Source organism: Carlito syrichta, unplaced genomic scaffold (assembly GCF_000164805.1).
Source record: "Carlito syrichta isolate Samal-C Ts95f unplaced genomic scaffold, Tarsius_syrichta-2.0.1 Scaffold123387, whole genome shotgun sequence".
NCBI classification, from domain to species: Eukaryota; Metazoa; Chordata; class Mammalia; order Primates; family Tarsiidae; genus Carlito; species Carlito syrichta.
This window is the reverse complement of record NW_007067483.1, coordinates 43,987-56,744: the sequence shown is the minus strand read 5'-3', so window position 1 is coordinate 56,744 and position 12,758 is coordinate 43,987. Positions and strand designations below refer to the sequence as shown.

The 12,758-nt window shown below is 45.7% G+C and overlaps 1 protein-coding gene across 3 annotated transcripts in view; it reads left to right on the top strand.

The window, feature by feature from the left end:
* Positions 1–12,758, top strand: part of ACO2 (aconitase 2) — a 66,477-nt gene that overhangs the window by 30,272 nt on the left and 23,447 nt on the right. The window contains exons 2-4 of one of the 3 annotated variants that reach the window (XM_021707688.1): positions 6,442–6,578; positions 12,340–12,459; positions 12,517–12,598. In XM_021707688.1, coding sequence (XP_021563363.1) covers positions 6,442–6,578; positions 12,340–12,459; positions 12,517–12,598 — 339 coding nt within the window. Of the gene's footprint in view, positions 1–6,441; positions 6,579–9,340; positions 9,347–12,339; positions 12,599–12,758 lie in introns of all 3 variants that reach the window. The other 2 variants (XM_021707689.1, XM_008048389.1) reach the window with 2 other exon arrangements.

The window sequence follows — 12,758 nt, the reverse complement described above, 5'->3', positions numbered from 1 at the left end:
AAAAAAAAAAAAAAAAAAAAAATAGTGCTACAAAGAATGTCCTTACCTGTCTTTCTCTGCTCGTTTATGTGATAATTTTAATGCAATAGCTTTTTAGAAGATGGAAGGCTGGTCAAAAGTGCAAACATTTTGCATTTATCTAGTTGTCTTTTCTTTTCTTTCTTTTGTTTTTTTTTTTTTTTGAGTTGGAGTCTCACTCTGTCACCCAGACTGGAGTGCAGTGGCACACTCCCGGCCACCGCAGCCTCGACCTGTTGGGCTCCAGCGATCCTTCCACCTCAGCCTTCCAAGTAGCTGGAACTACAGGCACACGCTTCCACACCCAGCTAATTTTTTGACTTACTATAGAGATGAGGTCTCACCAAGTTGCCCAGGTGGGTCTCGAACGCGCGGGCTGAGGCAATCCACTCACCTCAGCCTCCCAAGGCGTGGGATTACAGGCTGAACCACCGAGCCCAGCTATCTAGTTGACTCTTAAAAATGCTGAACTTTACGCTCTAACCTGAAGTATCTAGGACTAGCAAATTATTAATTTGTCTTGTTGACTGCCCTCACAAGGTCAGCTGAACCTGTTCTGTATTTAACCCTTCACAATAAGGAGGAGCTGGCTGGTAAAGCAGAAGCAACTTTCCTTGGTGTAACAGTCGGTATTTATGTAGCACTTCCTGTGAATCAGACTTGGTGTTCAGGCATGGGGAATTTATTTATCTATTTTAATTTTTTTATTTTTTTATTTTTTGAGTTGGAGTCTCATTCTGTCGCCCAGACTGGAGTGCGGTGACCATTCCCGGCCACCACAGCCTTGACCTGCTGGGCTCCTGCGATCCTTCTGCCTCAGCCTTCCAAGTAGCTGGAATTACAGGCATGCGCTCCCATGCCTGGCTGATTTTTCGACTTATTGTAGAGATGAGGTCTCGCTGCCCAGGCGGGTCTCGACCCCGTGGGCTCAGGCAATCACTCACCTCAGCCTCCCAAAGGTGCGGGATTACAGGCTGAGCCACCGAACCTGGCTATTTTTATTTTTTGAGTTGGAGTCTCACTCTGTCGCCTAGACTGGAGTGCAGTGGCATGCTTATGGCCACCGCAGCTTCAACCTGCTGGGTTCAGGCGATCCTTCCCCTCAGTCTTTCAAGTAACTGGAACTACAAGCGTGTGCCACCACACTCGGCTAATTTTTTTATTTACTGTAGAGATGCAGTTTCACCAAGTTGCCCAGGCTGGTCTCGAACCTGTGGGCTCAGGCAGTCCTCTCACTTCGTCCTCCCAAAGTGCTGGGATTATAGGTGTGAGCCACTGTACCACCCAGGCATGGGGAATTTAGTTATGACAAATAGACAGGATCACTCCCCTAGTGGACACAGACATTATCTCATGAACAAATGTCAAGAAGAGGTAGGCCGGGCTCGGTGGCTCAGCCTGTAATCCCATGCTTTGGGAGGCCAAGGTGAGTTGAATTGCCTGAGCCTGCGGGTTCGAGACCCGCCTGGGCAACTTCGCCAGACCTCATCTCTACAATAAATTAAAAAAAAAATTAGCCGGGCATGGTAGTGTGCACCTGTAGTTCCAGCTACTTGGAAGGCTGAGTCGGAAGGATCACTGGAGACCAGCCGGTTGAGGCTATGGTGGCCAGGAGTGTGCCACTGTACTCCAGCCTGGGCAACAGAATGAGACTCCAACCCCCCCCCCCCAATAAAAGGTAAAGGGGCATATATAATAGGGGGCTCTGATTGAGATTCCAGGAAGGATTCCCTAAGCAAGTGAAATTTATTTTGAGTTTGAGGGAATCAATGAACGTTCCCTAGACAAAGGGCAGATTGAGAATGGGAGTGACCAGAGAACATTCCATACCGAGAAAACAGCATGTGCAAAGGCCCTGTGGCAGCTCCCTTTAGACTTTGTAATGTCCAAGGAAGTTTATCGTGTTCAGTGCCCTTGAGGAAGGCAGATTCTAAGTTATTCAGAGACCAAATAGTGCAATCCCATTTCTAGGGCTCCATAAGCCAAAGGGGTTTCAGATGGATGGGAGGCTTTCCAAGGCAAATTCTGAAAAATTGCAAGTAGTTTGGAGGGAAGAAAGAGGAGCACCTAAATAAATCAACTTAGATTTTTGGAATGGTTTATCCAAAGTTGGAAGGAGGAACACTACAGAGCAGCTGGAATACATCAGGAGGGGGTCAGGAATGCTGAAGGCCCAAATAAGCTAAGGCTTCTGAAAAATGCGAATCAACCAAAAGACCTTTAAAAAGCTCTTCTGGCTTGCAGTAAGAAAAGTAAGAAGAGGCATGCTGCTTCTAGCAGTGTCTAGAGAAGGAACATGTCACTACTTATACTTTTGCATTCATCTCCTCTCTGAAGGAAAACAATACAGTATAATAACACATATTGAACACTTATACTTTGGACAGACCATGTGTATTTTATGTAGATTACTTCATTAGGTATTAATGCTATGAAGTACTGCTCTGAAGTAGGGCACATGGCAGAGGTTTCACCCTGTATAGGTACAAAAAACTGAGGCCTGAAGAAGTTAGGTGAATTGCCAAAGCCTCAAAGCTAGGCTATCTTTTACTTTTTGGAGAGGGTTAGTAGATTAGTGAGAATGACTGTTCCATCCTTATTAATGTATAAACTTAAGCTGTTCAATGTGGTGATTTAAATTTAAAGTCAGTAACTTTAAAAATTCCATTGTACTGGCTACATTTCACATGCTATCACATTGGACAGTGCTAGGTATTAAGAACAGACACTTTGTCAGATAGTTGGAAAGCAGAGCAGCATCGTGGTTAAGGATGAAGCATGTAGATGATTTCACTTGTTATTAACACTGCAAAGTTTATTTCCATTTGTGGGGGAAGATTTGGGGAATTAAGTGACTTGCCAGGGGCAACAGCAGGCTTATGGGTCAGTCAGCTGGATTTGGGTCCCACATCCAGTGTGGACTTGGTATTCATCCTCCGTGTAAGCCTTCAGTTTCCTCATTGGGGAAACAGGATAATCATAGGAGCTACTTCAGTGGGTAGCTGTGGAGATTAGATGATACGATATATTTGAGGTACCTAACACTATGCTTAGCTCATTAGGGGCTTCGTAAATATTTTGTCTTTACCCGTAACTTGTATTCTGTATCAACATATCATTTTGTCCTCTTCTTCCCATCAGCATTATTTCTTAAGCATATTTTTAGGTGTTAACATGTTATCTGTAGTGTGTTTAACTGAGCCCTTACTGTTGGGAATTGGGACTTTACCATTTCCCAGTACTCTAATTGGAATTACAATGTATTGTTTTACCTACTAGGTTAAACGATAATTTTTGGGGGTTTTTTTTTTGAGTCAGGGTTTTACTCTTACACAGGCTGGAGGGCAGAGGCACTATCAAGGCTCACTGTAGTCTCCAACTCCTGGGCTCAAGTGATTCTCCTACCTCAGCCTCCAGAGTAACTGGGACTACAGGTGCACATCACCACGCCTGGCTCATTTTTGTAGAGTCAAGGGCTTGCTGTGTTGCCTAGGCTGATCTTCAACTCGTGAGCTCAAGCAATTCTCTTGCCTCGGCCTCCCAAAGTGCTGGAATTACAGGTGTGAGCCCCTGTACCCAGCTACAGTAGGTATCGTTACACTTGTTTTTATTTCTTTTCTTATTTATTTATTTATTTTTGAGTTGGAGTCTTTCTCTGTTGCACAGGCTGGAGTGCAGTGGCATGCTCATGGCCACCACATGTTCAGCTTGCTGGGCTCCAGCATTCCTGCCTCAGCCTTCCAAGTAGCCAGAACTATAGGTGGGCGCTACCACACCCGGCTAATTTTTGATTTATTGTAGAGATAGGTCTCACCAAGTTGCCCGGGCTGGTCTCGAACCCCTGGGCTCAGGCATTCCATTTGCCTCGGCCTCCCAAAGTGCTAGGATTGCAGGCTGAGCTACCATGTCCAGCCTCTTGTTTTTATTTCTAAAGAAATTGAAGCTTAGGGCAGTTAATTTGTCAAACATAAATTGATTGGTATATATACATTGGAAAGATGTCTAAGATTTGTTAATAAATGAAATAAAAGTGAGTTGCAGAACAGCTTGCATGGTTTCTTATTTGTGTGAAGAACACAGAAGGGGCTATGTGTGTGCTTATAAATGCACATAAGTGATAATAATAGAAGCTGTACTCAGTACTTTATATAATCTCTCCTGATCTTCACAGTAGTTCTATGAGAATATAAATGCTTAGAGAAATTAAATTGTCCAAGATCCATCAAACAGTAAGTAGAGGAGCCAGCCTTAAATCCGGGTCTCTGTCATGCCACCTCTATGCACTGGGCTCCTTCCCCTGCCTCAGGGGGCGTGTTTATCGCTGCAACTAAATTATACTGCATTCTTCCTGTTGAAAGTCCTTTGATATGCCATTGGTGGGTTTTTTTTTTTTTGAGTTGGAGTCTCACTCTGTAGCCCAGGGTGGAGTGCAGTGGCACACTCACGGCCACTGGGACCTGCTGGGCTCAGGTGATCCTTCCGCCTCAGCCTTCCAAGTAGTTGGAACTACAGGCTGGTGGGCTCAGGCAGTCCTCTCACCTCTGCCTCCCAAAGTGCAGGGATTACAGATGTAAGCCACTGCGCCCGGCCAGGTGAGTTCTTAACATCAACTCAGTGAGGCAGAAAGTGAGGAGGGTTTGAGCTAGAGCAAGTGGATATGAAGTCTGCATTGGGAAGGTTGCCCTCCTATGGATAGGTTAGGATGGATGATAGGGGTGGAGGGTGCTGTTTCAGAATGTGGCCTGTTATCACTACTGGGTGACCTACATAGGGAATGGCTACTCTGGACATGTTCTGAGTTCAGATCCTGAGGTTGGCAGGGTTTGGATTTAAATATCCAGGTGACATAAAGAACAGTCTGGGGCAGTAACTTCGGCTTTGCCTTTTCCTTTTTCTAGGCAGGGAACACTAACCATCTAGAAGGGAAGCAGGTCTTCTTTCCTGCTGTCACTTGTCCTTCCCTGGTCACAATGTACCTTGTGAAGGTTGCCATCCATAGCTTACAATTAGCTAATACAGAGCCCATCATAACAATCATTTATATATCGCTGCATAACAAATTGCTCCCAAACTTAGAGGTTTAAAACAACAATAAACATTTATCTCTCATAGTTTCTTTGGGCCAGGAATTTGAGAATGGTTTGGCTGGGTGGTTCTGGCTTGGGGTCTCTCCAGAAATTGCAATCAGGGTGTCATCAGGGCCTGTAGTTATCTGAATACTTGAATTGAGGCTGTGGCACTCGTTGGCAAGGTGGCTCACTCACATCTGACAAGTTAATGCTAATTACTGGCAAGAGGCCTCTATTCCTCTCTAGGTGGGCCTCTTCCCTCTCCCAGGACTACTTAGCTACACAGTGATTTAACAACCTGGTGACTGTCCGAGAGAGAGCAATCTGAGAGACAGAGAAAACCAAGCAGAAGCTGTTCTTTTGATAACCTAGTACTGAGTCACATAGTGTTGAGTCACTTGTCACATTCTGTTTATTAGATAGAAGTAAGCCCACCACACATTTAAGGTAATGGGAATTAGGGTACCACCTGTTGAAGGGATGAGGAAACATTCAAAGCTCATGCACAGGGTTTTTCTCATTGATTCTTCTGTCTATTCAACAAATACTTATTGAATCTTTGATATGTGCCAGGTAGTCAAATTGATCTCAACCCTCAAGAAACTTATAGCACAGATAGACTAATAGCTATGGTTTGGGTAGTGCTTTAAAACTTAGTGAGAATTTTCACATATGTCTTATCTAACCTTCCTAGTACCCCTGTATGATCATTACAGCTAGTTATATCCCTATTTCCTATCCTCTGGGACTCAGGCATTGGGGGGAGATTTTCTTTTTCTTTTTTTTTTGAATTAGAGTCTCACTCCGTCGCCGAGCCTAGAGTACAGTGGCATGCTCACAGCCACTCTAGCGTTGACCTGCTGAGCTCTGGCGATCCTTCCATCTCAGCCTTCCAAGCAGCTGGAACTATAGGCGCACTCTACCATGCCCAGCTAATATTTGATTTATTGTAGAGACAAGGTCTTACCAAGTTGCCCAGGCTGGTCTCGAACCCGCAGGCTCAGGCAATCCACCTGCCTCGGCCTCCCAAAGTGCTGGGATTACAGGCTGAGCCACCAGACCCAGCTGGGAGATTTTCCTATTTTGATATTACAGGATAGAAGTTGACTTTGATTCCAGAATTTCCCTATAAATCCCTTGCACTTTTTCTCCTACCCCAGGCCATGTTCCTTGTGGCTGCTGTGTCATCCCTGTGCTTCAGATGAGGAAACAGAACACTGAACAACTGCGGTCACTGAAAAACTCTTGATTCTGTGATTCCTGAATTTTTTTCATCATAGTGAGCTGCCCTCTGGGATGAACTCTCCTAAGTATCCCATTGACAGTTGCAATTATCTTTCTTTCTTTCTTGCAGAAAGCCCTAGGTGTGCGGCAGTACCATGTGGCCTCAGTCCTGTGCCAACGGGCCAAGGTGGCCATGAGCCACTTTGAGCCCAGTGAGTACATCCACTATGACTTGCTGGAGAAGAACATTAACATTGTTCGCAAACGGTAAGGCTGCAGGTGGGAACTTGTGTTGACTGCTAAAGGGTGCTGCTTCTGCTGCCTGCCCTTTTCAGGCAATATAGGAGGTGCTTGGTGAAGGATTGTTGGTTATGGTGGCAGAGTCAAGAGTATTCAGGGAACAAAAGTCCCCCTCTGAGGAAAGACATTCCAGATCAGTGGTGAAACTACTGCCTTCTTTGCCAAGGAAGAATCTGTGTTATCAAGAAACCTCTAGATAGGAGCTATAGCCAGAGTTCCAGATGTGCTTTGGGGTTATGACCTGAACGTCCCAACCTTTTCAGGGCAGGCTGCTAACCCTGGACCAGCCTCTGGGAGCCACCAGGCCCAGTGACTAGAGAATCACCTGTATTTCCTCTTCACTACACAGGCACGGAGGAGAGCTCAGGTCTGAGACCCAGAAGAAAAACGAAGGTGGAATCTTGAGCAAGTCTTTTCTTCTGGGCCTCATTTTCCTCATTTGGCAAGATGGCATTCAGTTTTGTCTGGCTGTCCTATGTACCAGTTTCTGGGCTTGATGCTGCTACCAGAAGGATGAATAAGGTGCCGCAAGAGGATGAGGAGTGGGGCTGGCAGTATGTACCAGCCAGCACTGCCCTTGGAACTTGAACAACTGCAGACAGAACTGTGCTCTTGCCTACTTGATAGCTTCTTTGATCCTGACAGCGGTGACCCTGGGAGAGAACAGAACTGAGTCTACCCAGTGTATAGCCGAGTCCCTGCCCAAGGCCTCGCAGTATGTGAGCGGTGGAACCTCAGCTTTGTGCCCTCATCCAGTGCTCTAACCACCATTCCACTCACTTTTTCAGGCCACTTTGCTTCTTGTTTACTGGTGTCCTCACTGCAGTTTTAAGGTTAGGGACTTTTTTTTTTTTTTTTTTTTTTGAGTACGAGTCTCACTATGTCACCCAGGCTGGATAGCAGTGGCACGCTCACGGCCACCGCAATCTCGACCTGCTGAGGTCAGGTGATCCTTCTGCCTCAGCTTTTCAAGTAACTGGAACCACAGGTGCATGCCACAACACCTGGCTAATTTTTTTGATTTACTGTAGAGATAAGGTCTCACCAAATTGCCCAGACTGGACTCAAACCCCTTGACTCAGGGGTCGCCTCTGCCTCCCAGAGTGCTGGGATTACAGGCATAAGCCACTATGCCTGGCAGTTAGGAACTATTTTAATCTTTATCTCCAATAGCCTCCAGCACAGAATCATCTAATTGGAATAAGGACCTTCAGTGTTTTTTGGTTGGTACTAAATAAAAAGAAAAAAAATTAAATAAAAATAGAGTAAGGGTCAATCTTGTTTGTCAAGATACCATAATATTAGTAACTATCAAATTGTCCAGTTTGGCCTAGGCACATCACATACATTATTTCTGTTCCCCTCAACAACTCCTGTAGGTTATTGTTACACCCCATCCCTACCCCCAACCCCTACCCCACCCCACCCCATTTTACAGATAATGAAATTGAGTGTCACATCGGGAAAATACCCTGTCTAAGGTCATACTTATATTGAGTAGTTGACTCTAAACTCTAGCCCAGGTCTCTCTTACTCCAGTGCCTCACAGTGTTTGTTCTAGCATTCTCAAGGGTTTCATCTAGGCTGCACATTAGAATCACTTGAGAAGTGTTTTTAAAAAAACCCAACACCTAGGCCCCACTCCCAGTGATTCTGACTCAGGTGGTCAATGGGCCAGCAGCATTGGCATTGCCTGGGAGCTTGTTACAATTGCAGCATCTCGGGTCCATTGAGTCAGAACCTGTCACTTAACAGGATCCCCAGGGGACTCTTGGGCACCTAAAAATGTGAGAGGCAATGGCCAGGTTCCCAGCTGATTCTAAATTACAGTCAGGGCTAACCACTGTCCCTGTAATTATAGGACCTTGGACAAATACTTTATCCCCAGGAAACAAGCTTTTGTTTATTCTTGGAGCTCTCAGACCACAGCTCAGTGGAAAGTAATGGATTTCCTTTTAGTCTGCAAAACACCTCTACCTTGCTCTTCATCAGGCATGGAAAGAGAGCTAACGTGGAGGTTTGCTTTGAGATAACTTGACAAAAGAGTATTATTCACCATTTAGTATTTGCTTTAAACAGTTATCAACGAAAAAATGCCCTTAAAGACATGGGAAGTTTTTTAGACCTTAATTTTATCAGTAAAATTAACAAAATTTTTTCCTTTTGCTAATTTTTTTTCCAACCTTGCATTAATCAGAAAAGTCCAGTAACTTTCAGCTACTTCTGGATTAGTACAGACAAGGGTTGTTCTGTTTTTATGTTGCCATAGAGCAAAAAGATGGGGGTTGTTGATTTTGTCCTCTGGAGTACATTTGGCAATGTCTAGAGACAATTTTGGTTGCCATAACTTGGGTGAGGTTGGAGTTTACCGTTACCTAGTGGGTAGAGACCAAGAATAGTAAATATCCTACAATGCATAGGACACCCTGCAACAAAAAAATCATCTGGTCCAAACTGTCAATAGTGTCATGACTGAGAAACCTTGACATAGAGAAAGAAAGTAAAGATGAGGCTACTCTAAAATGAATTCTATTCTGAAGAATTTTTTAGACTGGGCACAGAGGCTCACGTCTATAATCCCAGCACTTTGGGAGGCCGAGGTGAGAGAACTGCCTGAGCCCAGGGGTTTGAGACCAGCCAGGGCAACTTGGTGAGACCTCATCTTTACAATAAATTAAAAAATTAGCTGGACATGGTGGCTTGTGCCTGTAATTCCAGCTACTTGGAAGACTGAAGTGAAAGGATCACCTGAGCCTGCCAGGTCGAGGCTGTAGTGGCCATGAGCGTGCCACTGCATTGCAGCCTGGGTGACAGAGTGAGATGCCAACTCAAAAAAAAAAAAGAATTTTTTTTAGGTCAGGTATAGTGGCTCACACCTGTAATCCCAGCACTTTGGGAAGCAGAGGTCAGAGGACTGACTGAGCCCAAAGGTTGACCAACCTCGTCTCTACAGTAAATTAAAAAATTAGCCAGGTGTGGTGGCATGCACCTGTAGTTCCAGCTACTTGGAAGGACAAGGTGGAAGTGAGCCCAGAAAGGTCGAGTCTGCAATGGCCATGAGCATACCACTGCACTCCAGCCTGGGTGACAGAGTGAGATTTTTAGAAGGCTATGGGACCTGCTGGAGGACTCTTCCTTCACCTTGTATATCTGACAGAAGGAGTCTGAGTGTATTGGGAATTGGGTCTCTGTAATTCAAAGCAACAGAGGCACAGATGGACATAAAAGACCCATTTTGCCATCCTTAGTTAATCCTCAAGGAAATGGACTGATGAACTTGTCCTTAGACTTTGGCATTGTTGAGCTTTTTTAATACAACTCAGGCATTTTCTTTCAAGGTCTTCGATTTTTAAGCCCATGTGCTATTTTTTGCCTCCCATGGGGCCCAGACAGTGGGGCTGTGCTCCCTGTGGTGAGTCATTGCCTATACACCAATGTTAGAGATGCTGCTGCAAACAGGCTGTACCTCAGACCAGCGCTATATTTATTAGGGTTCTCACCAGGGCAGTAATGCAGAGATCTCAGAATCACCAGTACCTTAGGGAACTCTCACTTTTTTGAAGGGGTTAAGTAAACTTGGGGCTGAGGGACTGGAACCCAGCTGGCAGAGGAAGTTTCTATGCTTTCTCAGCAGTCTTTGGTAATAACAGTATTGATAATTGAACACTCACTATGTGTTGACCCCATTCTAGGCTTCCAGGTATTGAGAGGCAGTGCAGATTAACATGAAGAGCACAGCCAGCAGAGCCACACTGCTGGCTCCTTGTGTTCCAGCATTGCCACTCCGCAGCATTGTGAGCAAGCTGCTGCATCTCTCTGTGCCAGTTTCTTCATCTGTGTTGTGAGGATAAAATGAGTAATATACATGGAAGTACTCAGGACAATGCTGAGCCACAAGTAAATGCTGTGATAATACTAATCTGTAGTGACAGAAGGCAGATTAGTGGTGGCCAGGGGGTGGTGTGAGAGGAGGGAGTTAACCAAGGGGCAGGGGGAGATCTCTGAGGAGAGATGGAGATGTTCAGCATCTTGATTGTGGTGCTAGTTTCACAGGTGTAGACTGTGTCAAAACTTACCTAATTTTGTACTTGATTTTTATTTTATATTTTTTATTTTATTATTATTATTATTATTTATTTTATTTATTTTTTTTGAGTTGGAGTCTCACTCTGTCACCCAGACTGGAGTGCAGTGGCCGCTCCCGGCCACCGCAGCCTCGACCTGCTGGGCTCCGGCGATCCTTCCGCCTCAGCCTTCCGAGTAACCGGAATTACAGGCATGCGCTACCACGCCCAGCTGATTTTTTGATTTATTGTAGAGATGAGGTCTCGCCAAGTTACCCAGGCGCGTCTTAAACCCGAAGGCTCAGGCAATCCACTCACCTCAGCCTCCCAAAACTGTGGGATTATAGGCTGAACCACTGAGCCCGGCTTAATTTTGTACTTTAAATATGTATGGTTTATTGTATGCCAATTATACCTCAATAAAGTTGTTTCAAAACAAAGTGCAAGCTGTTATCTTATCCCAGCACAAGTCCTGGACTGTGTAGAGTTGAACTGGCAGAGCTTTCCGAGGAGAGCAGCTGCTTATCTGGTCACACAGCAGATTTAGTAATATGGTCAGGTTTAAACCCAGAGCTTTCGACTCTCAGTCCGATGCTTTTTTCCCTTGGCTTCAAACGGTAGGGCAGAGCCTGCTAGGTGTAGACAGAACTCTGCTTTTCCCTAGAAGGTCTCAAGTCTGGCCTGTGCTTTGAGAACGGTAGGAGGCACCGCATGAGCCTGGCAGGGGCTGCTGTGGCAGGCATGGGGCGAGTGCTCTATTGGTGGGTGGCCAGGTCAACAGGGCAGCAGCAGGGAGTCAGCAGGGGAGAGCTTTAAACTGAGTGGGGATTGTGGACCAGAGCTGAGTCTAAACAGGTGGGAGACTGATGAGGAAGAGGCAGTTGAGTCCTGGCAGGGGCTGAACCACCCCACCAAGGTCCAGGCTTGGGCTGCCATTTTGGTCCTGATGGGGAAAGAAGGGATGGGATTTCCAAAGAAATGGGGTCTAGGAAGACGAGGACCAGTGAGAGTCTGGTGGTAATGATTAGGTTTCTGTTCTTAAGAGCTGACAGCCATGCATGTCTCAATGGGATGAGAGTGAGTGGGGTTTATGTGTAGTAATTGGGTAGCCAGGCATCCAACATCTGAAGTGGAGGGTAGTGGATGGCATATGGAACAGATTGGGTGAAGGGGATGCTGGTACTGATACCCTGTGGGGCTGGGGGCAAAGACAAATAGAGACTCCAAGGTGAGACCCTGAACTTGAACTATTAACATCACTCTGCTAAGTGTTTCTTCTTGGTTGTTTTATTAAATGGCAAGAGTACAATAAAGAATAAATAAGATATACATGTTATAGGTACTTATTAGATAATAGCAATAAATATGCTGGGGAAGCCAATATCCTTTGGAAAAAACAGCCCTATCACCTCTTGTGATGTCATTCATTTACTCATCAAGTAATTTTGGAACACCTAACAAATGCCTGGCACTGCACCATGTGCAAGAGGTGCCACAGTGAACAGGACTGAGCTGTTCCCACCCAAGAAGAACTTGAGATCCTGAGCACAACAGACTCCCTGTTTCCCTCACTGTCAAAGTTGCTACATGCACTGAGAGGGATAGGCTGGGCAGGTAGGAGATAGTACCGCTGGTACTAGGCCATGGCCCTCTTCTCCCCCCAGATTGAATCGACCTCTGACTCTTTCGGAGAAGATTGTGTATGGACACCTAGATGATCCAGCCAACCAGGAAATTGAGCGGGGCAAGACATACCTGCGCCTGCGGCCGGACCGTGTGGCCATGCAGGATGCCACGGCCCAGATGGCCATGCTTCAGTTCATCAGCAGTGGGCTCCCCAGAGTGGCTGTGCCGTCCACCATCCACTGTGACCATCTGATTGAGGCCCAGGTTGGGGGCGAGAAAGACCTGCGCAGGGCCAAGGTGAGCTGAGGGTGGTGTTGGGGGTGGACAAGCGGGCATGGTATGGGAAGAGAGCCACACCCCTCACATTAGGGTGATCTGGGGCATCGTCCCTAAATTCTAATAGGCTCTTTGGTTTAAAATTTGTTTCTAATTCTTTTTTTTTTTTTTTTTTTTTTTT